The sequence below is a fragment of the Mytilus californianus genome, unplaced genomic scaffold, assembly GCF_021869535.1.
Source record: "Mytilus californianus isolate M0D057914Y unplaced genomic scaffold, xbMytCali1.0.p SCAF_4, whole genome shotgun sequence".
Taxonomy (NCBI): domain Eukaryota; kingdom Metazoa; phylum Mollusca; class Bivalvia; order Mytilida; family Mytilidae; genus Mytilus; species Mytilus californianus.
This window is the reverse complement of record NW_026262690.1, coordinates 107,127,123-107,154,965: the sequence shown is the minus strand read 5'-3', so window position 1 is coordinate 107,154,965 and position 27,843 is coordinate 107,127,123. Positions and strand designations below refer to the sequence as shown.

General features: G+C 31.9%; 2 protein-coding genes across 3 annotated transcripts in view; one reads left to right on the top strand and one right to left on the bottom strand.

The window, feature by feature from the left end:
• Positions 1 to 4,396: 4,396 nt before the first annotated feature.
• LOC127739037 (solute carrier family 25 member 48-like) lies at positions 4,397 to 13,367 on the bottom strand. Of its 2 annotated transcripts, XM_052250597.1 has the most exons (6): positions 13,275 to 13,367; positions 11,469 to 11,593; positions 10,978 to 11,021; positions 8,953 to 9,033; positions 8,248 to 8,500; positions 4,397 to 7,457 (listed from the first exon to the last, which is right to left on the bottom strand). In XM_052250597.1, exons 2-6 carry the CDS (start codon positions 11,512 to 11,514, stop codon positions 6,994 to 6,996), a joined length of 888 nt encoding a protein of 295 aa, XP_052106557.1. In that variant the 5' UTR covers positions 11,515 to 11,593; positions 13,275 to 13,367; the 3' UTR covers positions 4,397 to 6,993. The 2 variants fall into 2 exon arrangements, with proteins under 2 accessions (XP_052106557.1, XP_052106556.1); XM_052250596.1 differs by lacking the exon at positions 13,275 to 13,367 and having other exon boundaries at positions 11,469 to 12,165.
• Positions 13,368 to 13,439: 72 nt separating this feature from the next.
• The window catches only part of LOC127739031 (AT-rich interactive domain-containing protein 4B-like), a 43,710-nt gene continuing 29,306 nt past the window's right edge, over positions 13,440 to 27,843 (top strand). Inside the window, exons 1-11 of the mRNA XM_052250589.1 lie at positions 13,440 to 13,619; positions 17,222 to 17,332; positions 17,648 to 17,713; positions 18,301 to 18,394; positions 18,867 to 18,946; positions 19,947 to 20,041; positions 20,381 to 20,602; positions 22,547 to 22,626; positions 23,222 to 23,328; positions 25,764 to 25,836; positions 27,618 to 27,712. Of these exons, the coding sequence (XP_052106549.1) occupies positions 13,617 to 13,619; positions 17,222 to 17,332; positions 17,648 to 17,713; positions 18,301 to 18,394; positions 18,867 to 18,946; positions 19,947 to 20,041; positions 20,381 to 20,602; positions 22,547 to 22,626; positions 23,222 to 23,328; positions 25,764 to 25,836; positions 27,618 to 27,712 (1,026 nt within the window). The 5' untranslated portion in view covers positions 13,440 to 13,616. The remainder of the gene's footprint in view (positions 13,620 to 17,221; positions 17,333 to 17,647; positions 17,714 to 18,300; positions 18,395 to 18,866; positions 18,947 to 19,946; positions 20,042 to 20,380; positions 20,603 to 22,546; positions 22,627 to 23,221; positions 23,329 to 25,763; positions 25,837 to 27,617; positions 27,713 to 27,843) is intronic.

The window sequence follows — 27,843 nt, the reverse complement described above, 5'->3', positions numbered from 1 at the left end:
TGGAAGTAAATGTTTTTTTACTCAAATCATTGTTAGTTCACACATTATACCCCCTGATTTGTAGAGTGGGCTATTGAAAGTGATTTTTGCTTATTTGTTCACTAATCCATTCATACTTTGTTTTTATGTGTGGCATTTATTAAATTATATTTAATTAATAGTATATAATTAAGGCGATTTGGTATGATTGCCAATGAGACAACTATCCACCAGAGTTCAAATGAAGTAAATATAAGGAATGCTAGGCCACTGTATGGCCTAGCATCATAGTTCATCTGTAAATTAATGAACTCACATAATGAAAAAAAGACAACTATCAATTAAGAATATCCCATTTCACAATGCTATATTTTCATAACAATAAATACCACCATGGACAAAATTTACCACAACCTTGTTTTGTTAGCCTGTAAGTGAATCACAATCTCATATCATGGTTTTCATGACAAATAAATGGAGAATGTGTCTATGGGCACAGATGCCCTGCTTGTAAATATGCATCAGTCAACTTCCACATACAGATGCTGGATTCACGTAGTTAAGACCATTTTGTGATTATAAGCATTGTGTATAAGTTTCATAACATTTGGTTGACGCAAACTAAAATTAGAGAAAGAAAACGACAGATTTAGCAATTTTTCAATTTATAAAGGGGCATAACTCAAGAACAGTAAAAGTGACACCACCCAATTTCAAACTTGCTTTGTGAAGTCTGTGTTTTGTGGTAATAAGCATTGTGTATAAGTTTCATAACATTTGGTTGAGGCAAACTAAAGTTAGAGAATGGAAACCAATTTTAGGGACGTCAGGACAGGACGGACAAGGGTAACACTTAATGGCCCTTTCCGCTATGGCGGGGGCATAAAAATATGCATGTCACAACATTGAAAATACCAGTAGAGACAAAGTATGTCACAAAAGTCTATATTTGTTGAGCCTGCGACTACTGGAGCAGAAAGTGAGACAAAGGGAAAGTGAACCGGTGGAGCATTTAACATTAACATTAACAAACTACTCAAAAGCTTTATATTTTAGAAGGTAGATGACTTGGATGCTTCATACTTTGTATATAGATGCCTTGTAATATGAAATTTCCATCTGTCATATGTCCATTGTCCTTGACCTCATTTTCATGGTTCAGTGACTACTTAAAAAAAAAGTTAGGATTTTTTGTAATCTTAATCTTCTCTTATTATGAGTGATAGGATAACTATATGTGGTATGTGTGTACCTTGCAAGGTTCTCATGCCTGTCAGACAGTTTTCACTTGACCTCGACCTCATTTCATGGATCAGTGAACAAGGTTAAGTTTTCGTGGTCAAGTCCATATCTCAGATACTTTAAGCAATAGGTTTACTATATTTGGTGTATGGAATGATTGTAAGGTGTACATATCCAACTGGCAGGTGTCAAATGACCTTGACTTTCATGGTTCAGTGGTTAAAGTTAAGTTTTTGTGTTTTGGTCTGTTTTTCTAATTATGTATGCAATAGGTCAACAATATTGGTATATGGAATGAGTGTGGGTTGAAAATGACTGTCTGGTGTATGGAAATAATTTACGATGTACATGTCAGTCTGGCAGGTTTTATTTGACCTTGACCTCATTTTTATGGGTCATGTTCATTGTTAAGCTTTTATGTTTTGGTCTGTTGTTCTTAAACTATAAGCAACAATATTTGGTGTATGGACTGATTTAAAGGTTGTCAACTGACCTTGACCTCATTTTCATGGTCCATTGGTCAATGTCAAGTTTTCCTGGTTAAGTTTGTTTCTTAGATACTACAAGTAATAGGTTTACTATATTTGGTGTATGGAATGATTGTAAGGGGTACATGTCCAACTGGCAGGTGTCAACTGACCTTGACCTCATTTTCATGGTTCAGTGGTTAAAGTCAAGTTTTTGTGTTTTGATCTCTTATTCAAATACTATCAGCAATAGGTCAACTATATTGGTGAATGGAATGATTGTCTGGTATCCTTGACCTCATTTTGATGGTTCATTGGTCAATATTAGGTTTTCATGGTTTGGTCCACTTCTCATATACTAATAGCAATAGGTCAACTATATTTGGTGTATGGAATGGTTGTAAGGTGTACATGTATTTCTAGCTTGGTTTATGTGATTTTTGTAGTAAAACTTTATATTTAGGACTATCAACATAAAATCAATGTTCAGTAAAGCAGGCGAGACATTTCATCGTGTACACTCTTGTTAAATTCAAATTTAAGAATTTCTGTAAAGGGAAACAACTCCTTTGTAGAACAACCTCTATTCCTGTCTATAATAATAATTCTTTTATTTAAAGAGGGTTACACAGTTAGCTATAAAACTAATCTTCCCTGAGGCCTTCATGAAATACAATGAAATATAACAAACAATTACAAAATATGAAACAAACACACATATATGAAAAAATGAATTAAAAAAAAAAATTGTTATGAAATATGCAGGTAAAAATTACAAATTCATAGTATTGGCAACATTCAAATTACCTCACCAATATCTTAAGTTTGAGTAAGTGTGTGAAAATTATTATGCATATAAAATTACACAGCTTCTTAATGTTCCAACAAGTAATTTTTTAAATCTTTTTAGAATGAGCTTGTACTTGAGGTTGATTTTTTCAGGGATATTGGTAAGCAATATATGAAGCAAGTAGAACAAGCAAGGTGTATTGTGTAGGATCTAACAACATTTTGATTCTAAAGTACTTTACACATTTATGGGTTTGCAAAATAGGTTATATTTATTACACATTAAAGATTCATTACAGCAATTATACAACAAACATGCAATTTCCATAAGCTTTGTATAGGTATGGATTGTTTATCCCACCACAGAGTTGTTTCCCTTTACAAAAATTCTGAAATTTGAAACCATGTTCATAATTTAAAAATGGTCCATTGTGATCCATATGATAGGTAATTTATGGATCATTTCAATGAAATGTTTACAGTATTTTGTCAACCAGAATAGAGAAATAGCAGTATAAAAATCCGTAATTTTCTAAATTATGCTTTTGATCTCATCTGAAGCAATTTTTGTCAACAACTTTTTTTTCCTCAGTTTTCCACAAAAAATGATTTCAACAACTTCAAGACTTCTTTTATCATTTTCCTATCCTGATGAAAATCATAAAATTTTATTGTAAAAAGGAAGAGATTGTGACTCTTTTCTCAGAATACAAAATTAATTTTGAAATGAAATGTGAAGCCTGAAATTTTGTCACTGCACTTTTACTATATTGTTTTGTTTTCAGTCTCTTGACAGTTTAAATGCAATGAACTTTTTTTTTATCAAAATCACCCTTAAATCAATATTTTCATGCCAGGTTTATTTTTTGGGGAAAACTATTTGATTCTAAGCATAATTTTCCAACAATTTAAAGTCTATACTCATCAAAGATTGATATTTTTCTAGCTGTCATTGTTAAGAGCTTGATTTAAAGAGAACATTTGGTGTTGGAAACCTTAAGATAGTCATGATATTTGCAATTGAGTTATGTTTTGATTATCATTAACTTTTTTTCTGCATATATGTCCAAAAAAAATGTATAAACTAAAAACCTTTGTTTTCTTGACGTATAATTACAATATAAGTGTATCAAAGTCTTATGTAAGGTTCATATGATCACAATCAGACTTTTTTTAACACCAATACATTCTGTGCCAGTCCTGCTTTTTTGTAAATTGTTTTGTTATCAATTAGGCCGTTAATTTTCTTGTTTAAAATGTTTCATGCTTTTTATGTAGGGGCAATCTTATGCACACACATATGGATATGAAATTTTTTCGATACAGTACATAGTGTGTAATAGAAAAACAAAGGATTTGGGGTATCCATCCATGACACAAAATCAGTACATGCACAGAAAAACAAAGGAACAGCGCTTTTATTGCTGTTCTTCATCTCAAAGTCACAGTGAGGCTTTCAACACAGAGCAAAAAACTCTCAACTCACTGCAAGTTTAAGACGGCCCTTGTATAGTTTTACTTTAAAGTTACGTTTCCATAGTTAACAACACTGATGTTATAGAGTAACCTTTAATTGGTTTTTATCTCCCACTACCAATAATCCATATTTTTCATTATTGAGAAACTTGTGCTCATGGTAGAATCAAGGTAGTCCTAGTTAAATTTTTAGCACAACTTGTCTAACCTTGGGTCCAACCTCCAACCTTTAACCTTGAAGGTTTAGATACTTGTCTATTGTTGAATACTGTATGTTGATCTCTAGATGATGATGAAAGTGTTTAACGACCTTGGCTGGCTTTACAGCCCTCGCACGGTCGGTACTTGGATGATCTTCTATTTGATGTGGTGTTGGGTTGCTGCAATGACAGACTTAACCGCTAATTTTGTCCATTTGTCTTTGGGAGCAAAATATAAAAATATTAAAAGAAAATATTTTAATCATTTAATATAAATCAATACAAAATTAATCATCAACCATAAACTCTAAAAAAAAAACGATTCAACAAAATAACAATAACAATTTAAATGATTGGATCAACATTACTTTTATATCATTATATAATGTTATAGAAAACAACTAACTACTGGATATAAAATTTACATATATGTGTGACAGGATTTTTTCATGTCAAAAACATGGTGGCCAGGTGAGCTGAAAACTGTTGGATCTAATAATAGGTGAGTGGAAATGAAGAAGGGCAGATAATTTTTAGAGTCAATGGTACAGGGGCATATAGGGTAAAATCAGAAGTTAAGCCACACCAAATATCACTTAAAGATCCCTTTAAAGAATATTTTGTTGTTCTTTATTGTGTTAAGAATGTGATACTCTCCCTACAGGTGTCTTGAATTTTCAAATGAAGAGTTTTGCTTTCCAAATGATCAATGAAAACATTCCAATTCAGTTCTAAAATTACAACAAAAAATCCAAAACTGATTCGTACGTGTACATGAAAAAATTCAACTAACTTGGTGTAAAGTAAAAGATGTATCCTTTAAAATAACTAAATACAATTCATTATAAATATAAGTATATAAATGAATGGTTCATATTTTAAACAGCTATCCTGTTTACAAAACAATAAAAATCTGCATGCATATAAATGACAAATTAGCTCTGAATACAAAAATATAAAAAAAATATAAAACATTTATTTAAAAACAAGAATGTGTCCATAGTACACGGATGCTCCACTCACACTATCATTTTCTATGTTTAGTGGATCGTGAAATTGGGGTCAAAACTCTATGGCATTAAAATTAGAAAGATCTTATCATAGGGAACATGTGTACTAAGTGTCAAGTTGATTGGACTTCAACTTCATCAAAAACTACCTTGACCAAAAACTTTTAACCTGAAGCGGGACAGATGGACAGACGAACGGACGCACAGAATGAAAAACATAATGCCCCTAGGAGGGGCATAAAAATGTCCATTTTTCTCATTGCACATGTGAAATTGATTCAGGCCAGGGAAACTGTGAGTGGAAATTAGAATAGGCCACACAAAGTTGCGGAAATAAAACTATTCAGTTAGGAAAGTCACCCAAATCTGAAAAAGTAGTGAATAAAATTAACAGAGACTGTAAAAAATAGTTCATTAAACATCAAAATACTTTTCTGTACTACTGAGACGTTTCTTCAATGTTTTATCTTCATTTACAAAAATGGTGGCATATTTTCAGCCATTTTCTTGCTATCTCCAACTTTTCTGAACCAAAAAGTAGCTTAAAGGAAACTAAGAAACCTATTGTTTTTAGAATATATTGCATGATTATACTAAAATATGAAGGGTTGGAACACGAAGCTTGTTTTCTGAACATGACCATTTTCAATCAAATATACATATTAATGATACATCCTAATTAATCACCCACAACCACCAGAATTCAAGGCATCATTCGGTGCATGAGAGGCCATGACTCAAGGCATCATTGCCCGGAAAGGGTTAATATAAAACATTTCCAATTAATAACATAACAATACTTCCTATAATATGGCACTTAATAAACAACAAAAACTGAAGTTTATATTATACAACCATCACCAGATTTTTTTTAACCTTCGACCTTCTGAAATATAAAGCTCTATACAAAATAGTTTACACTATCACGGATAGGTGACTGTATGTTTCGCATTTTGCATTTTTCATCACAGACGGGACAAAATACTGATATGTAGGCATAAAAAGGTGTAACAATTGTTTTCTGTTCTAAAAAATAATATTTTTGAAATTTGGGGAAAGGATTGACTGTAAAAACATACATTATGCAAAAATTCACAAATCCTAAGAAACATCTTACTATTTCACTACTATTTCAACAAGTAGGTATAATATGCTTTTCCAAATTCTCCATGTCAAATTTCAGTAAGTGAAAATTGTTTTGAATGAGAATCAAGGAGTTTTTTTTTGTTTTTTTGCCTTATTTGGGTAATCCACCTTTTGGGAAAATTGTGACCATTTTTTTTAATTGTTTTTACCATTTTCGCTGAGAACATTTTAATAAATAAATGAAGATAAAATTGCAAGAAGTTAGTTTATTTTTATTTCTAAAAATATCTGGGAAAAATATAAAAAGAATTTGCCCCATAGCCCATTTTTTGATAAAGATGATTTAGAATTAAGGAATTTTGTTATAATGGCCTAGGCATATTTGTATATAAAACATCTACCGGGTAGTAGCAAAAAAAATTAAAAAACTTTTGGAGTAAGTTGCTATAAATTCTTAACTTCTTTAATTTTTCAATAATCATGATAATTAAACTTTCTTTGGTCTTTTGAATGAAAGAATATAAGAAATTTATTTCTATAATAAATGCCCTTCTTTCATTTAAAAATATTACAGGGTATTTATATGACAGTTAAAATACTGGCATACATTTACTTTATTTTTTTCATAATTCTAATTATGTTTTTTAATTGAAAGGTAATACATGTAGCATAAACTGGATTAATATATTTAGTATAAAATTTGGATATCCTATATAATTTGGATTTCCTATCAATCAAAAAATTTTATGGCAAAAATTTTGCATCAAATAATTTCATGTATTCAGCATATACCATCAAAGTAACGGCATTAACTGGAAAACCACGTAAACATATCACACCTATTCCACGATAAAATATCTTAATACCACCTTCCTGATATGTTTTAATTACACAATCCATAAAATTATGGTACAATTTTTTGTCAACATCAGCTTGCATTCGACTTTTAAGTACATCAAAAGGCACAATGGTCGCCCAGCTTACAACACCAGCCAGCCCTCCTGCCATGAAGTTTATAACTGGATGTGGAACAGTCTTTAAATGTCTGTTGCCTTCATAAGATGAAAATTCAAACACTGTAAAATATATGGTGCTAGCAATAACATCTCTCGGTAGCTGTGAAGACATTCCTCGAAACATTCCAGAAAAGCCTCTGTGTTTTACTATGTCAACCACACCTTCAATTGGTCCTTTGTAGAATTTCAGACCTAAAATTATCACATAAATATAATGTTTACTACATGTAATAAGGAGAAAATTGAACAGATTTCATTTTATGCACATACAATGAAAACCCAAAGTCACATACCATAACAGTGCTTTCCCTTAAAAAGGATGAGAAGTTATAAAGAAAAGTATGGAATTCAACATTTTTGAAGGATCAGGATCTACTTTAATAGTAGGGCACCACTATGCTTAAACACTCTAGGGAAAACACTGCTACTATACAGTTTTACTTGTAGTTTTTATTCAGTCCTTCTAAACACAAAGTCCATACTTTTTTATTAAGCCTGCAGATATTGAGCTTATACTGTGGATTTTAAAAAGGAGAATACTGGAAAGTACTAAAACAAGAGCCCACCAATCGTATATTCTCATATGCATTATTAACACTGTCACTTAAAATAACCAAATAGAGATATGTTTATATTTTTAATGGACGGAGAACTGTTAAGTTAAAAAAATGTAATTTTAAGATTTTGGTAGGTACCCATTTTTGTGGATTGAGGAAAAATTGATTTAAGTAGATATTTGATTACTTGTCTTTTGCTAAAATGAGCATACTAGATTAAAGAAAATGTGTACTTTGTTGAAGATTTTAATTCAAGGTTCATTTTTATAAACGAAACCACAAAAACTTGTATCCATAGAATAATAACTGTATTTGGTATGTAGTTGTCTTTAAATGATTGTTTCAATCTTGTGCCAAGTTCCAGCTGACTGTCTTAAATAGATTTACTGCACTTTCGTGTGGAAAACTCCTTCAAACTAAATTACCTTTGTTGTTGCCATGAGGTATTTGTGACTGTAAGACAACTTTAATAACTTCAATAGGACAAGCTATTATTAGCTGGAAAACACCTGCCATTCCACTGGCAATAGCTATTTTTAGATAATCTGGATGGTCATGTTGTTTGTCTGCACTGGTACCCATGACTTTAAGTATCTGGTTGTATGATCCAAAAAACACAGAGTTTATAACTCCTGCTGATAACATAGGCCAGGACAGACCTCTGAAAAATCCCTTTGACTGAAAGAGAATAAAAGTTCTTGGGTCTATAAAATTGAATTTTTACTGTACGTTTAAGTTAATTGTAAAGGCTGTTTACTTTCATTACTATCTAAATAGATATATAATATTTTGGTAATTGCTCACAAATCATTTTCCCCATTTGATTTTTGAGGTAAATAAAAAAAAACAAGTAAGATAATTCGCCAGGATTTGGGGAATCCTTAATACAAATAATGCTATCAATATCAAAATGGCAACACCTATCCAGTCACAATTTTTGCAATGATAAAAACATCACAAAAAATTGCGGTATTTACAGTCACTTTGATTTGTTCTGGTCATTTGAAAGAATTGAAAAATTGGATAATTTTCAAATTCATTCTGGAGGTGAAGGTAGAATATGTATTTACATGACAGACAAAGTCCCTACTATCAAACTGAAGAAAATAATGTCAATATAAAATACCAACCCATGATTGTTTCTTTATAGTAGAGATACAATCCCAAACATTCTTGTAACTATTGCCTCTAGCTTGAACTTGCAGCTGGACCTACAGTAAAGAAATATGTGTGTTATGATTTAAACTAAGATGGATGTTACGTTATATACCACACATGCTGTAAACAGTAAACTATAACAATTCAACAACATACACATTATAAAATTTTTTATTACCCCAAAAACAGTTTCTGAAGCCAAAAACCTCTGCTTTGTCCACATCTCCAAAACAAATGCTTTCTGGATTGTAACTTGATACCCTTGTTAATTAGAATAAATCTTGTATAGATGGAAGATACATGAAAGGAAAGTAACTGGATTTGTTTTGGGGATCAATAGGTTAAAGTTCAAGGTCACTGTTACTAAAAAAAGTTTTTTTTTTATGTGGTCTGAACAGTTTAACAAACCATTATCAGAAATTTTATTTGTTTTTAAAACCGTAATCTTAAACTAGTTTGATTGCAACAAATAAGCCCTTCGATTGATGAAAGATATAAAGAACTTAAAGAAGGGGGGAAGAACTCTAATAATTTGCAGGTCAAAAGATCAAGGTCAAAAGTACAAATCACAGATACTAAAAAAAGAAAAAAATTCTTGTTACTACAGTAGTACACATGCTGGATTTTATAATACTGATTGAAGTGGTTGAAAAATAAGAAAGAGATGAAAACTTTTGTTAAGGTCAGTAGGTAAGTTGCAGTTGCTAACATGAGCTGTACATAGTAGGAAATTCTTCAAAATCTCTTGGCTTTTAATTTTTCTGAATCATGACAGTCACAGGTTATACATGGCACTCATCTAAGCTTCCTCTCAATTAATGCCAGCAGTTCAGGGAACATCTGTCTACAGTGCCAACTTTTTACTTGTTTTTTACATTATTTTGAAGGACTGGATGCATTATAGCAAATGCAAATTCTGACTATATTTAAAGGGACAGGATGCAATAAGGCTAATTTCAAAGTAATGCCAATAAAAAAACGGGTATAAAATAAGATGTGGTATGATTGAGCCCAAGACAATTATCCACCAGAAATGTAAATTTAGCAACTATAGATTACCTTCAACAATGAGCAAAGCCCATACCATATAGCTCGGCTAGTTCAGGCTTTATAAAATCACAATAAATGTAGTTATGTAGTAATGTATTAAAACAAAATTCTTGAAGCTACTTGAAAATCATTGTATTTATTATTTTTATATGTTTATTGAGAAATATTTTTTTGCTTTTCTGCATTGGTAATGATTATAATCTTAATACTACAAGAATACAAGAAACAATTTCTGTACTTTTATTTTTGTCTAAGTCCAATTTTTTCGGTAATCATTTTTTTGAGTTAGTGATTGTGGATTCACAGGTGTGCCATTACTTGATTTATTGCCCTCCTAACATTTGCCAGAGGTGAAGTTCTAAAGGGATTATCACTTGGTAATTATTTTTACAACGAAATAATTGTTAACATATTACTTTAACCCTGGCCAGAAATTTAATCAAACCAAATCATTGGACAATAGTATTCAATCAGGAAAACAAACATGTTCCCTAATTGTCCTCAAAGATAGTCAATTAACATGTTTAGAAAAGAAATAAAAAGATATAATAAAACTTTTTCGTAAATAATAAACATGGAATATGTCAAATGTTCAATTTTATTCTCCTGGAAAACTGATTTACGTGACTTTCAACTAGAATATCTGCTTGATAATTATACAGACAGCGAGACTTTTTGCACCAGAAAGTCCACTACATTTCACTATATATCGTTGATTAAAAATATCTTCAAATAGCATGCCAGAAAAAAATGTGTTATATATCTCTGGTGCTATATATATAACTTAAACCCTGTATAGCATAGTGTAAAGTTTTCAGAGTGATACAGTCCAATTTAAGAAACTTGTTTAAGGGCACATACACAAGTCATAATTCATGCTCATCAAGGACTATTCTTTAAAGTGCAATGGGATGTGTAAATGAAAAAGTAAAAATATACCTCAGTACCTTAACTGTATCAAATGGATGACCAACTAATACTCCTGCAGACCCTGCAAATATATATACTGTGGATTTATTATTGTTCATTGGTTCCTGATTGATCTAGACTATTTTTTATAATATTGATTTCTTTGGCGGGTCTGTGAACTGCATATTTTCATTTCTTCATTGATGGAAATTTTAAGAAATACATGACAAAGTTATTTTTCAGTTCTCTGGATTTGCTATTGTAATGGCATGAAGGAAAGAATACTAATCCATGATGGAAAAACATAAAAAAAAATTTTTATTGGTTTTTGGCAAATCAATAGTAAAGATTGATCATCAAATTTTGTATATTAACCATAAAATGCAAACCAAATATCAAATCATATTTCTCAATGGAGTGAGAGAACCTATATATTAAGGTCTAAAATTGTTGTCTGAAGTATAATACATGTATTTTGATAAATATATTGTTAGACAAGGATTTAGAACTTTTTCAATTGTTGTATCACCAGAAATTAATCCACCAAAGAAATCATGGAAGATACCATCTGCCATATTGTCTTCAGTTCACTTTAACAGATTCTTTTATTTGCTTCAAATTATACGTCATGGCTGTCTTCATCAATATAATTGTCTGAAAATAAAATAATACTTTAAACATAATCTAACCCTTTTTCCAAAATACACAATTATAAGATCTTAATTGAATTTTCTTTGTATCAATCTGATGAGTTAAGCCCTTTTCAACTGATTTTTATAGTTTGGTCTTATGTTGTGTGCTGTCCCAAGTCAGCCTTAGTCAGGATCGAGCCTTTAATGCAGTGGTTGTAGTTTGTTGCTGTATATTTATTTTGAACATAAACCAGGCTGTTTAAGTTCAATACATTTGTAGATTGAATTGTTTTACACTTGTTAATTTATTTCATTAGTGGCTGATGGCAGACACCTAGCTATAATAGGTGTATGAAGTTCATAATGGTTGCTATAGACCTTTTCACTATTTGCTAGCCATTACTGGACATCATATGGCCATTTGCTTAAATGTATTGACTTCACAAGAGGAAATTAAAGTCTGTCAGAATGTACAATCGAAATGTGATTGTTGCATGACATCAATAGTTCAAGTGTTATTCCTTTCAGGATTCTGTGTCCAGAATAATTTTCACTCAAGACCACAGGCACTTAATTGTTTCTATCCATGGGAAGATCCACTTTCAACGTATATTTCCTAAATATACGTTGATAATGGATCTTCCCATGGATAGAAACAATCCTAAATATACGTTGATAATGGATCTTCCCATGGAGGGGATAGAAACAATTAAGTGCCTGTGCTAAAGACACGTTTTCCCGGATTACTTTTGGTCTTTCAAGTAAAAAGAAATTGATTTTTCACCGCTCTAAAGGAGTAGGTCCGGTAAGGGCCGATTTTGGCCTCAAACTTCAGGTTCATCTGATGAAAGATTTTGGACACTTTTTAAACACTTAAGTGTCTACTTCAGTCGATTCAACTAGTTTTTGTGAAAGATTTGAACAGATTAAGTCATTAAAAACGCTCAAATTCAAGTTAAAATATGAAAAATCTATTAAATATGCCATAACATATCACTTTTCAGATGGTTTTTGTCAAAAATGAAAGTGGCCACATTTGTGTTCATTCTCAACCTTTATATATGTTGTGTATTATCATCAAATACAACTTACATTCAAATATTAAAAATGAACACAAATGCGGCCACTTCCATTTAAGACGGAAAACGTCTACAATTTAACTCAAATGCTAAAATTGTGAAGATTTCAGTAATTTAGCATGACTTAATGACGATAGTACCCGATACATGTGCATAGTATTGTCAAAAACAGCCCATATTTATGTAACAGTAGTATTCTACTTTCCATTAAATAGATATAAGTTTACATTCGAACAATTTTGTAAAACTGCAATATTTTGGGGCCAAAAAGGGGTCTTACTGGACCTACTTTTTTGTTTGTTAAAAAAATTTTTGTTTAATAGATGATTATAAACAATTTGTCATAAATTCCAAGAAACCGGTTCTTTCCGTGTCATCGGTCCTTGTCGGGCAATACAGTTTTTGTTTGTACTTTCATTTTCTACTTTCAAATTCGCAGCGCGAAACAAATTGATGATTAAAAGCGCCACCTTTTGTTTTGTTTTTGAAGAAAATGCCCGGATGTTTTCAAATTTGGCACAACCTGGCCGATATTGACTAGAGAATATATCAGCCATTAAGGCAAAGTAAAATTATAATTTTACAAATATGAACAAAGGAATGACTAATGTTTATTATGCGCACAAGGAAAAATACAGTTGTTCCACGTTTTCACTATAAATTCGGTAGTTTTTCAGGTTAGGTCCAAACAAAATTGTCATGTGTTTCCGCCAATTTCCTTTCATTGCGCATGCTCCTGAGCGGAAGTATGGGAAAAAAATGTACGCCCACGTGATTTTTAACCAATCATTTTGCAGGATTTCTTGATGACAAGTTGTTGTTTCATTTAGTCGTGGTAGCCAAATTTCTGTAAAATGTTTCCAAAATGACTTTTACCAAATAACTCGACGAAGAAAACAGAAGATCATCACGAAGCAGTGAGGGAAGTGTTTTTCTTTTACAGGGAGAACACAGATTGTTTTCAAAATGGTAATTAAGTGTTTAAATTGTCAAAGAAACGTGTTGTTCAAAACGCGTCGGCCTGAAATCTTGTAAACAAATTTTGATGTCCCGGCTCCAATTATTTGTCTTCCTTAGTACTTATCAAACTATTATTAACTCTTAATAGTTGAAACGCAAGTATGTTGATTAGCAATTCCTTTGTTTTGATTCCATTTAAGAACAAGCTGCTGCGAAACAATATCTGGGAAAAGGGGGATTGAACACTGATTTTGTAAAATAACTGAGCAAAATACGTTAACTATTTTAAGCGAGCAACATTGATAGGTATGAACAATTTTTATTTTTAATCTGTTTGTTTGTTTGTCTTTTGAACGCTTGTAAGTGTGACCTAGAAAGTTCTCATCACACCTGTCTGCACCAAAATCTTTTCCAACTACTACTAGTACTAGTTCGAAGACCAATATACACGAATGTACCAACAATTTTCTTATGTGTCTAAACTTAGTTTTGCAAACACTTACTAGTCCCAATAAAATTTGACTAGTCTGGGGCATCGAACTAGTGGCTAATGGTGCAGGCTGTCACACCATTGAAAGCAAAACATTCTGCATCACACAGTACTGTACAAGTCACCAAATCAATCACTAGTCCAAATAATTATGATGTCTGGGAAGGCTTTTTTGATTTTTTGCTTTGACAACTGCATCGAGAAAGGATATAGAAAAATCAAAATACCCTTAGAAGACTTCATGATTATGTGGACAATCAACCAAAAGCACACTGTACTCTTATCCTAGGATTTAAAGACTATTAACCCGTCCTGGCAGTGGCCAGATGTGTCATACATAAGAATATGACAATGAGAATCTTCCTAACAAACTTAAGAATTGTTACAAACTTGAATATTAAAATTTCATATAACATGTATACCATAGGATTCCTTAAATTTAAATGAATAACACATAATGACAAATACATGTATGTCAGAAAATGAAGTTTGACTATTTCCTGATAATTCTTTACATTTTTAAGTTAAATACAAAATACTGAGTATGTTAAGACTTTCATTCTAAGAATGTTGTCAAAGAGTTTTTGCTTAGCATCATGGTGCGGAGCTATTAGTTTCAGTTGATATACATGCCATCTTGAAATAATTACTTATCACATATAGATTCTGATTGGTTGCTTTATGATGTGGCTGAGATACAGCAACAGCTATTGGCTTAAATGAGATAAAGAATTAAAGACTTTTCTCGTCTCAGGATAAGACATCAAATGCCAGAAGATTAACTATGTGTATTTCAGTTCCGATCAACTGTCTTTTATTCATGTTCGTTTTATTAAGCATATATTGCACACTGAAATTCAATGTTGAAATATCAATTATTAATAGAATGTACATGTTTATTTGCTTTGTTAATCTGCAATATACACGATTTGTTTTGCTAAACAATGTTCCTTTACAATGTTTACAAAAATGCATTATCTGTATTTTATAACTTCTGCCAATCTAGGCACATCTCCAGAGAGGCACACCTCCAGAGTTGTGTCTATTTGTAAATGTTTTTATTTTCAACAAGTAAAGTGAACAAAATTTTAAAAGCATGGGTGTATAACGCACACTCTTAAATTAGAACAACATCATTTTCACAGAAACTAAATATTTTTTGCATTTTATAATCAATATCTAAAAATACCACATTTCCAATACTAAATCAACAACCACATGCACACATATAACCTTAAATTAGGATAGATCGAAGCAGTCCACAGCTTTTTAGAAAGCTCAAACTTGTGTCAAAATTTAGATTGAAGTTGAACTGTTAAAGTCAGAGTGTAATGACTCCAAAAATTCCCCTGAGAGACATTCTGTGAGCATATCAGTGCTCTTAAAAAACCAGACACAAACAATGAACAACACATGGTCAAGGTGGGCACAAATTGGTGCAGACAATTAACACGAAGAATGGGTAAAAAAAGTCTCCTTGTTTAATACTACTAGTCCTATTTTTATACGACCGCAAAAAAATTTTGTGGTCGTATATTGGTATGACGTTGGCTTCGTCGTCGTCCAAAGACACATTGGGCTTCGCACTCTAACTTTAGTTTAAGTGAATGGATCTCTAGGAAATTTTACCATAAGGTTCAATACCACAAAAGGAAGGTTGGGATTGATTTTGGGGGTTATGGTTCCAACAGTTAAGGAATTAGGGGCCAAAAATAAGCATTTTTGTAACTTCCAGACATAACTTGTGTGTTAGTGTAGGGATCTCTCTGACATTTTACCACAAGGTTCCATGTCACAAAGGGAATTCTGGGATTGATTTTGGGGGTAATTGCCTCAAAATTTTAGGAATTAGGGGCCAAAAAAGGGTAAAAAAACAAGCATTTTTCTAGTTTCATGACAATAACTTGTGTGTAAGTGTATGGATCTATCTGAAACTGTACTAAAAGGTTCCATATCACAAAGGGAAAGCTGGAATTGAGTTTGGGGGTAATTGCCCAAAACGTTTAGGAATTAGGGGTCAAAAAGGGACCAAAAATAAGCATTTTTCTAGTTTCCAGACAATAACTTGTGTTCAAGTGTATGGATCTCTCTGAAATTGTACTGCAAGGTACCATACCAAAAAGGGAAGGCTGGGATTGATTTTGGGGGTAATTGCCTCAAATTTTAGGAATTAGGGGCCAAAAACAAGCATTTTTCTAAATTAGGACAATAGCCTGTGTGTAAGTGTATGGATCTTTATGAAATTGTACTACAAGGTTCCATATCACAAAGGGAAAGCTGGTTTAAGTTTGGGGGTAATTGCCCTATATGTTTAGGAATTTGGGGCCAAAAAGGGGCCTTAAAACAAGCATTTTTCTAGTTTCCAGACAATAACTTGTGTTCAAGTGAATGGATCTCTCTGAAATTGTACTGCAAGGTACCATACCAAAATTTTCCATTTTAAATTAGCTATTTCTGATTTATATATAAAAGCAAATAATAATGATATGGTTTGAATAGGTAAATTAAAAAATATTAAGTTCTTAGACCACATTCATTCTGTGTCAGAAACCTATGCTGTGTCAAATATTTAATCACAATCCAAATTCAGTGCTGTATTAAGCTTGAATGTTGTGTCCATACTTGCCCCAACTGTTTAGGGTTCGACCTCTGCGGTCGTATCAAGCTGCACCCAGTGGAGCTTTTTATTTTATGACCATATTTGTCCTATTAGAATCGAAATAATTCATGGAAGCCATAGATTTGTTGGAAATTTACACATGGCCTGGGCCGTGTGTAAATTTCCGCTCAGGATAAAATTTGAATATCACGGCCCAGGCCATGTGTAAATTTCCAACAATGCTGTTTCAAATATTTAATCACAATCCAAATTCAGTGCTGTATCAAGCTTGAATGTTGTGTCCATACTTGCCCCAACTGTTCAGGGTTCGACCTCTGCGGTCGTATCAAGCTGCGCCCAGCAGAGCATTTTATTGATAGAAAGATGTGACAGGAAGATTAGGTCAACTTAACCATGAAAAATGTTGTAGATTATAGATTAGTGCGTTGCTATTAAGTACAATTTATATATGAAATAAATGAAATTCTCTTGATTTAAAAAATTATTCCAACATTCTTTCAGACTGGTGATGAGCCACCATACTTAGCTGTTGGCACTGAAGTTAGTGCTAAGTATAGAGGTGCATTTTGTGAAGCTAAAGTGAAGAAACTTGTTCGATCTGTAAAATGCAAGGTATGTTTAATAACACTTTTAACAAATTTAATCAGTTCAGCACTGGACCAATGATTTTTCACCATAAAACTTCATTTGTTGTCTAAATGTTCAAAAATTCTAGAATATAGATAAAAAGAGCTATGGGTATACATCAGACATCAATCCAACAACACATCTCTTAGGTCAATGTAATATCTCAAATAACAAAAAATACATATATTTTGCTGGTATTATGCGATCATGGAAGTTACCAAAAAGAAGGTTTGATTAGCCATTTATTAAAATAGAACTTGTTTTGTCTGTTCAAAATACAGGTATTCTTTTCTTTTACAGGTGATACTGAAAGACTCACAGATATCAATGATGGTAACAGATGATCAGCTAAAAGGAATTTTAAAGGTAATTGGTTGTGATGTCTTCTTTGTAACTATGACAGGATTTCGGTAATTGCTTTGGAATAATGTAACGAAATTACAAAACCTATCATAGCACTGTTATAAGCATTCTTAATGCTGAAGTGGGTGATGTACTCATTTATGATTGTATTTTTATGAAAACAGATGCCTGCTGTATATGAGGTTAAATTACAACATGCCTAGTATACATGTACATAAAGCCTTATATGCAGTGAATTTGTTAAGTAAAATTGAGAATGGAAATGGGGAATGTGTCAAAGAGACAACAACCTGACTGAAGAGCAGAAACCAGCTGAAGGCCACCAATGGGTCTTCAACACAGTGAGAAAACCTGCAAGGTTACATTTAAAATAATGTGGACATGGACAGTAAAGGCAAAAATCTGCCTTTTTATAGAAAATGTTATTTCAGTCCAAGCCTTTCTGAAAAGTTTTCAAAATGCCTTTAAATGATTTTGAATACAGATTGAAGAATTAGTTGAATTACAGACTAAATTAAGAAATTGTGATTTGTTGTTCAAATGAATTTATGTATGGGAAAAAATGCAAAAAGTATGATGATTGTTTTTAGATTGGTGAAGTGGTAGAACTAAAGGACCCAGACTCTGGCCAGATGGTTAATGGTACCATCCACAAGATGACTGATTCCAGCATGTATACAGTTGGTGAGTAATCTCATGTTTTACTTGCCTGTCAATTTGAATAGACTTCTTTGCTGTGCCAATTATTTGGTGTCTTGAAACTTTTGGAAGTGCTTAATGCTTTTCAATTTAAAAAGAGTGTCATCATATGAGCTGCATTGGATAGAAATCGACCTTACACAAATGAATATCAATACATCTGTTAACCTATTTCGGGTTGAAAAAAATATCTATGAAAAGTCTGTAACTGTTTGAAAATTGAGTTGACATATAAAGAATCTTATCAAAAAGACAAAAGTTCATCTTTTATTTCGTATTTGAATGTTCAAAATCAATCAAAGTCTCATACATTTACATGTATATGTGCACTTGCATAAGGTTGATTTCTATACGACGCATCTCATATTTTAAGCAAACAATGAGCTTAAATCTTCTGTGTGAAAATTGACTCACATGTAATTCATTGACCAAATCCTATTCTTATTTTCAATTTTAGTTTTTAATGATGGAGATGAAAGAACTTTGCGTAGAACCCAGTTGTGTCTTAAAGGAGAAAAACATTTTATTGAAAGTGAGGTATGTCATTTGAAAAAAAACATGAACAGATTTACTCTGATATATTATGAAAAGGATAGACAATTATATTCTAGTATATTGTAATTTAGCCTTAGTAACTGATAGAAAACAAAATTATTGATATGTTTCTCCTTGTTCATGTTGGTGCAAGCACATCCATGTAAAAACAAATTCATGCCAATTTATGCAGACATTCCAAGTAAAAGCCACTTTGTGCAGGTAAAGTCCATGTAACAGGGACCTTGTGTAGGCACAATCTGTGTAATATCTACTTTATATGTATGTAGAGCGGTACAGTCCATGTAAAAGGGACCTTGTGTAGGCACAATCCATGTAATATCTACTTTATATGTATGTAGAGCAGTACAGTCCATGTAAAGCTACTGAGTGCAGACACAGTCCTCATAAAAGCTACTTGGTGGAGGAACAGTCCATGTAAAAGCTTCTTGGTGCATTCCATGTTTAAGATAATTGGTGAATGCAGTCCATGTCAAAGCTACTTGGTGGAGAAACAGTCAGTGCAAATGCTACTTAGTGCAGGGACAGTTTTTGTAAAAGCTTCTTGGTTTTGACAGTTACTGTGAAAGCTTTTTATTACAGACAAGGACAATGTGAAAGCTACTTAGTGCAGACACAGTCCATGTAAAAGCTTCTTGATGCTGGTAGCACCAATCTTAAAATTATACTATGATCATAGTTGTGTCTTTTCTTTTTTATCTGCTACTGAATTGAGTAAGATCCTATGGTAGCATGCTTGTCTTGAGTAGGGCAGTGTTGTTGTTTCTATCATCAACCAATAGATAACAAAGTTAAAATTGATTGAGCAAGCAAAGACCAGTTTGATTATAATATCAATGACATGTGATTACATTTAATGTACATGTTATTTAGTGCAGAACAGTAAGCATCCATCAGTCTATAAATTTACTGATTATGATATGATATAAGTACAAATTATTATATTTGATAAGACATGTGAGAGTTATCTCTTTTTTTGCAGACTTTAGATAACCTACCCTTATCCCATCCTGAACATTTTGGTACACCAGTAATGCATGGAAAGAAGTCAAAGAGAGGAAGATATAGTGGAGGAGGGTAAGATATATACTACATGGAAAGTTATGAAAAAAACAATGATAAAATGTGCACATGAGCAACAATGAGAAAAACCCATACCATATCGTTGGCTATAAAATGCCCTAATATCAAAAATATGAAAAATTCAATTGAGGAAACTATGAATGCATTTCTCCTGAAACATGTATGCATTTCTCCTGAAAATTTTAAAACTTTTGTTGTAGTCACATGTCAAAATAATGTGTGAATTCTGACAGCAGGTTCAGTGATATAAGTTATCTATGTTGATTATAGAGAAGTAAAGATTTTCTGAATTACTTTGAATTGATGTGTGTAAAATGATATATTTTAATCTAGAACTGAGGATGAATTGGATGAAACAAGTTCAGAAGATGGTGCCTCAAAAAGAGCAAGTTACAAAGGTCGTTTAAAAGATCTTGTTGGCAAGGTGATGATTTTAGATTTTGGAGATAAGAGAAAACTACAAGTTCCTGTCTTAGTTGTGCTACCAGACGCCCAACCACCTGATCCAAAGAAAAAGGATCATATATTGGTCAAATCATTCAAGGATGGAAAATTGTAAGTTTATTTTAATAAAAATATAAAATAACTAAAGTCTATTTTTACTGTTATTAATTTGCATTATTTTTGTCACAGACAATTTGCATAAAAACATGTAAAAGTAAAACTTTGTGGCTTGTTTTATGTTTCAGTGAATTTCAGATAAGATATCAGAAAAATGTTGGTTTTTGTCTCGCCTGCGACTTTGTGGTAGTATGCGAGACATAGGTATTACTATCCAGCGGCGACGATGTAAACTATTTGTATAAAACTTTATATTTCAAAAGGTAGAAGACCTAGATGCTTCATACCTTGTATGTAGATACCTTATGTTACGAAGTTTCTCTCTGTCATAAGTCAGTTGTCCTTGACCTCATTTTCATGGTTCAGTGACTGCTTGAAAAAAAAAGTTTTTTTTGACGTGAATTTCTCGCTTATTATGAGTAATAGGATAACTATATTTGGTATATGGGTTCCTTGCAACACTTACATGTCTGTCAGAAAGGGTTCACCTGACCTCAACCTCATTTTATGGATCTGTGATCAAGGTTCAAGTTACATGATTAGGTCTGTTTTTCAGATACTATAAGCAGTAGTTCAACTATATCTGGTGTATGGAATGATTGTAAGGGGGTACATGTCAGTCTGACAGGTTTCATCTGACCTTGACCTGATTTTCATGGTTTATTGGTCAATGTTAAGTTTTTGTGTATTTGTCTGTTTTTCAAGTACTGTAAGCAATAGGTCAACTTTATTTGGTATATGGAATGATTGTAAGGTGTGCATGTCGATCTAGACGGTATTATCTGACCTTGACCTCATTTTCATCAGTCAGAGCACAGACATAAATAAGTCTAAATCTGCTTTTGACTCGCAGAGGTCTAAATTTGTAGGTTTCAAGATTTGTCTCTCTTTAATTTAAGACAAATCATGACTTCAATAAGTCATTTAGTGTAAAGCAAGAAATATTTGACCTGAATTAAAAAGTTGCAAATATTGACTCCATCAAGTCGATAAGTTACCAAAATTGGTCAACTTCAAGACCCCAAGCATATTTATAAAAAGGTCATGCATCTACATGAAATTATGACAACATTGAAAGACAATGCTTTGTCTTCTAAAGAAAAATATGCATGAGAGCCTAAAAAAACGGAGATAATGTTTATTTACTTTACAATGCAACCATCTATAACCACACAAAAGTGGGAAATAATCTTATGTTAAGTAAAAATGTTCAATTAGATGATTAAATATAGATAGCTCAGGTCCTTGTGAACTTTCAGACAGGTTAATGATGTCATAGGTGGTGCACTTTGGCCACCAATTAAAATTAAGTTTTTTCATAAACATAAATAGACCTAAACAAGTCTGTCATTTTCTGACTTAAATAAGTCTGAAAATGAAAACACATTTTTATAATAAATACATTTTTTGACTTCTGTAAGTCAAAAACAAAAAACGACTTGTTTATGTCTGAGCTCTTACTGTTCATAGGTCAATGTTATGTTTTTGTGTTTTGGTCAGTTTTTCAAATTCTTATAGCAATTGGTCAGCTATATTTGGTGTATGGAATAATTGTACGTTGTACATGTTTGTCTGACCTTGACCTCATTTTCATGGTTCATTGGTTAATGTTACGCTTTTGTAATTTTGTCAGTTTATCAGATACTATAAGCAACATGTCAACTATGTTTGGTATATTGAATGATTGTAAGGTGTACATGTCTGTCTGGCCTGGTTCATCTGACCATGACCTCATTATCATAGAATATTGATAATGTTAAGTTTATGTGATACTTGTAGTAAAACCTTCGTGTAATAGACTTTCAACATAAATTCAATGATAAGTAAAACAGGCGAGACATTTCAGCCTGTGCACTCTTGTTTCATTTGAGTTCAAGAACATAATGTGATCATGAAACATTGAATACTTTGCTCATGTTTGTCTTAACTTTTTAACAGTGTTCATGCACAGAGAAAGGAGTTGAAGGAATTTGCAAGAGATGTTGCCCTTAAGAGTGAAGATAAAGCATTGAAAGCAGGTATGTATTTTTTCAAAAATAACCTATTTTCTGTTACCAATAATGCCTAAAATTTGATCTAGCTGTACAGATATTTGGGGCTTACATAAGATTAGGACACAGCCTATTTTTATGTCCCACATATGACAAGTGTTTCCAGTCTGTGCTTCTGTCTGTCCCACATCAGGTTTAACTTTTGTTTAATGGTAGTAAACCATCAAGTTAAGGTTGAAAAGCATTAAACATAAAAGTTACTGTTGCAAAAAATAGGGAGAGACAAAAAAATCCTCCCTAAATTCTTCAAAAAATTTTAATATTTCAATTACTACCAAACTTGAGGGAAATGATCCCTTATAAACACTTAATCAGTCTTCTTAAATTTGGAATTTTGAAATAATACTATCTTGTTTCTAGAATTATAGCATCACATCCTTGACACTTTATCTGCTTAATTCTGCCTCAATACAGAAGCTCAAGTATGAAGTTTGCCCCTTAAGAAAAAAGGAACAAATCGGCAAACAGAATAAAGTGAGGTGCCTATCTCATTGACATTTACCAGACATATGTAGTTGGTTTGCTGTTGTATTGACTTTATTATTTAATTTTTACTTTGCAGCCTTTGAAAAGACCTTGATGTATTATGACACTCAGGATTTACCCACCGAATGGGATCATGATGAATTACTTGGTACAGATGATGATGAAGATTTTAATGAGGAAGAGGTAGGAATTTCTTATGATTAAGTGTTAATATGATATCTTAACCTTTGTTGTTGTCATTGTAGTTTAGTGAAATACACATTAGGGAAATTCCACTTTTGATGAGAATTTTTGAGCTTATTGCATCATCATCTATTCTGAGAAAATATAGTTTAGACCTTCCCGTTTAGAGAAAAAGTTGATTGATTGTTTAACTCCTGTTGCAAATATTTCATTCATTTTCAGCATGTTCATGACAATGAAAGAATACATGTAACATCCAAAGTTGTGTATTCTTAATAAAAAGAGACTTTATCATGTTATAAATTTTACTTATTCATTTAAATTTGATAGACGCTAAACTTTCTGAAAGACTACAGGTCAGAAAACATTTGTTACATCGTGGACAGAAGGTTTTAAAAAGATTGGGAAAAATATGAAAGATATAGATATATGTCTGCTAGACCTTTTTGTGTACTTAAATAGATATCATAGATTTTATCAACCATTAGGCCATGTAGTAGAGAATGGGCTTACCTGATGAAACTTACAATTTATGTGTCATACTTCACTCAGTTTTGTGAAGTAAATTCCACATAAGAATTCCAGACTTTGAGTAAATTATTTTTGTTGCATGAATGAATGATGTCATTATTTTTTGAGATGGTAAACTTGCATTGTTTAACATTACATTATTAGAAATTGTATTAATAGGAACCATTTGTTTATTATTGCTTTATATTAGTTTCAGCCCCTGAAGCAGGTATTACGGTTACATTTTCTGTGCACATTTTCACTCCTTGAATAACAAGGTGGTTTGTTAACATGCTGAATAATGAAATGTATAATAAAATATGTTTTCTGTTGAAGTATAAAGCACCTGTTTATGTTCATACTTGAGTTGTGTTTTAGTAAACATAGATGTTCATCTATATAAGTGCTTAATAATTCAAGAGGATTTTGGAGAAGATGTTTTCTGGTTCCCTGCATAGATGTTCATGAGAATTCAACATATTTTTTAAAACATAAATAATCGTGATTGTATTGTAAAAAGAGGATGGAAGTTGAGACTAAAAGCCTTAAAATTATAATATTTTGAAAAGGGAGATAACTGAATATTTCAAAACTTAATTTATTATTTTGTCTCTTTTTTTATGGAACCAGAATGCATTAAAACTGATAAAATTATCCCTCACAATAATCTAATCTTCAGTTTATACTAATAAACAATCCGGATAACGGTATTGTGAAGGTCTGTAAGTCTTACTTGTTGGAATTGACAGAACATGTGTAAAAGAAATGAAATTTGTTCTCCCAACCTATTCATGACTGAAGTGTGTTACATTAATGTGCCCTAGTTCCAGAGTGAATTTATTGGAGGAGAATATCTCAAACATTTAATCTGTTCATGTCTGTGAAAGTAAAGGGACAAAACCAAGTATGTAACATACCATTATACATTACCATTATACATTACAATAGATATAAGAAGATGTGGTATGAGTGCCAATGAGACAACTCTCCATCCAAGTCAAAATTTATAAAAGTAAACCTTTATAGGTCAAAGTACGGTCTTCAACACGGAGCAACAGTAACTTTGTTCTGATTATGTTGCTGAGCAGTGTGAATGTATAGTTATGGTTGACAAATTTTTGCTGTGGCATATTTGTTTTTTTTTTATCACAAACTTTTTTACCTAGATATAAGATATAACTGGTAGAAACTTATTTCGTTAAATTATTTGACAGTTTAAATCAAATCAATGTTTATTATCTTCACTTTGTTCATTAAGGGATTACAAATTTGAAAGTTATGGTAAACTGACGTATAATATATCCCACTCAATTAAGATAAGATATTTTTCAGCTTCTAACAATAAATTCCAATCTGTCAAATCTATATTTTTGGGGGAAGAAACCCTAAACACATGTATATTTTTGGTACTTAGACCATTCTAAACTGCTTTTTAACTACCAACTGAATTTATAAAAATATATGTCAGATATTATACAGAATCTGTAGTAAAGTAGTTCCTATTAGTTTTCATGTATTGTTAAACTCAGAAGGTAATGGTATATAAAGTAATTCTTGATTTATCTTGTCAAAGATTGGATTGGAAAGAAATTAATTTTTTTGAAAATATATTTCGTATCAAAGCTTTTTATTCAAAGAATGGCAGTACTGTATTATTTGAAGGGTTGTCATGCCAGGTCAATTTTGGGAGTTGATGGTAGCGACTCTTCTAAAACAGTACCATTTTTCTTTTCCTGTGCTATTTTTGTTAAATGGTTAGAATATCCTGGAAATGTTGATTGAGATTGGTCACTGTTGTTTCCAATGACTCGCCCACCAACCATGGAATTGTTGGCAGATGTCTTCTAATCAGATATGGTGTCACCATTTCATGTTGCATAGAATATATATATCTATAATTATGATGTTTCTGTTTTATTTTTTAGTCATCAGATGATGAACCTAATGAAGAAAAAGACTGTTTTGTGGCACAGCTTTACAAGTTTATGGACGATAGAGGTAAAATAAAATTATTTGTAAAATCAAATCATCTTGTTGATTATAAAGATTGACTAAATATATTTGGATCCTTAATTGTTCTTTGGAGAGTAGGTGCTTGGATGCACCGAGTACTGTAAACAAGGATTTTACGTTCCTGGTCTGCATTTGATTTTCATTAGTGAGTGGGGTACATGTTAATGAAACCCTAAACAACAAAAGTTCAACATTGCAGTCTACAGTAGACTTTTAAGTTTATATACCATATATATATCATGCGTTTAGATTTACCTAAGTTAAGACGGGTGAATATATGTATCAGAGATTACTAATCAGGGCTCACACTACTTCAGAATCATAGGGAGAAGTGACTTCTCTTTTTGAAACTGAGAGGGAGAAGTGGTGAGATTTGAGAGAGAAGTGCTCGATCGCGCTACAATGTATGGTTTTACTATAATACAAAGGACCATATGTATCTTATTTTTTTATATTGCTCAATTTTTACCTAGGAGTACAATAAAAGTAACAGTTCAAATTCAAAGTTGTTTAATTTTATCATATCTAGTTGCACAATCATATTAGTCCTCTTGTCAGAAAAAAAAAAACAGTTTAATATCTAGCAATAATAAAAAAGATTTTTTTTAAATCAAAAAGGAAAAGAAAGTTGTTATTTCAATTTAAAATATACTCTGTTATGTTTGTGAAATTCAGTGGTTAAAATTCTCATTTAAAAGATATATAAATTTAACACAGTTAAGCTTGGACATAGTATAGTAGTCCCAGAGTTGAGCAATTTTAATTGAACAATTCATATACATGGAAATATATACATTAATCAAGTAGATCTAACCAAAAGTATGTTAATGCGCGTGGAATGCGTAATTTTTCCTTTTGGGATCAATATTCCTCTGTCAGCTGTGCCATTCATTCTTCAGTAGTCATTATCGTATGAATCCGATTTCGGTCATAGCTGGTCCGGTTCCGATCAGTAGTTTAGTACAAATATTTCAATGGCGGACGAAGAAGAAAAATTTACAAAAATAAACGATGTTTGACACGCTATTTGGAAAGGAATATGACGTTTTTAATGCAATACATGGATAACAAATTCACTTCAGGCAAATTTCATCACGTTCTAATGAAGTATCGAACTTATTATGTCGAAAATTAGAATGATTTGATGTACGCTCTCTAACAAGTACCGGAAGTGATAAAAAATTGTTTTTATGAAATAACATGCAACCAACTTTAAAATCAATGCTTTTACCTCTTTTCTGAAGAAAACAAATCGTTTATGTCTTTGAATTTCTTTACTTTTTACTGAAAAATTGCTGTTTCATCGACTTGGGAAAAATTGAATATTGCCGATGATGAAAGCAACTGAAAGCGAGTATCGTAAACCACAGGGCGACTAGTTTTTGCTTTTGAGGGTCGGGCAAAGCGAAGTGACGGACGGGAAAGCGACATTTGCCCTAGTTGCCTGGTAGCGTGAGCCCTGCTAATGATGTGACACCAACACTAAAATCTTTACATGATAAAATTCCTGACTGGCACAGCCTTATCTTGCTGTTTTAATTTCTGTTGACAAAAAACCTTTAACTATTACATAGAGTAATTTTCTCACATCAGTGCTCAGTGTCAGGAATCAAATGCTATTAAAATGACTAAAAACTGACAAATATTGCCAGGTTTTTGCCAGTTGTATCCACTTTTGAAATATAATGAAGACATTCATGTATAAATTTTGTTCAGTATTTTTAGAATATTTGAATAAAGGAAATATTATTTTTTATTATTTTCAGGTACACCCATAAATAAAGCACCTGCTATTGTTAACAAAGACCTGAATCTCTACCGACTGTTTAAAGTTGTACAACATATTGGTGGTTATAATAAGGTATGTATAAATATAATGTTTATTTTTTTTTGTCATAGTTGTTGAGAACATATATGGAGAATTACACATGTTTAAAGCATATGTTGAATGTTCTAATGTTAAAAAGTACATATATATAGCATAAATGTATG

What these genes read in the sequence shown, in the direction of transcription:
- LOC127739037 (XM_052250597.1), bottom strand. Translation starts at nt 11,514, where the DNA reads ATGGCAGATGGTATCTTCCATGATTTCTTTGGTGGATTAATTTCTG. An exon ending in ATCCATTTGATACAGTTAAG is followed by an intron (nt 9,034 to 10,977) that starts GTACTGAGGTAT and finishes TCTTTACTGTAG; the next exon opens with GTCCAGCTGCAAGTTCAAGC. An exon ending in CTATAAAGAAACAATCATGG is followed by an intron (nt 8,501 to 8,952) that starts GTTGGTATTTTA and finishes ATTCTCTTTCAG; the next exon opens with TCAAAGGGATTTTTCAGAGG.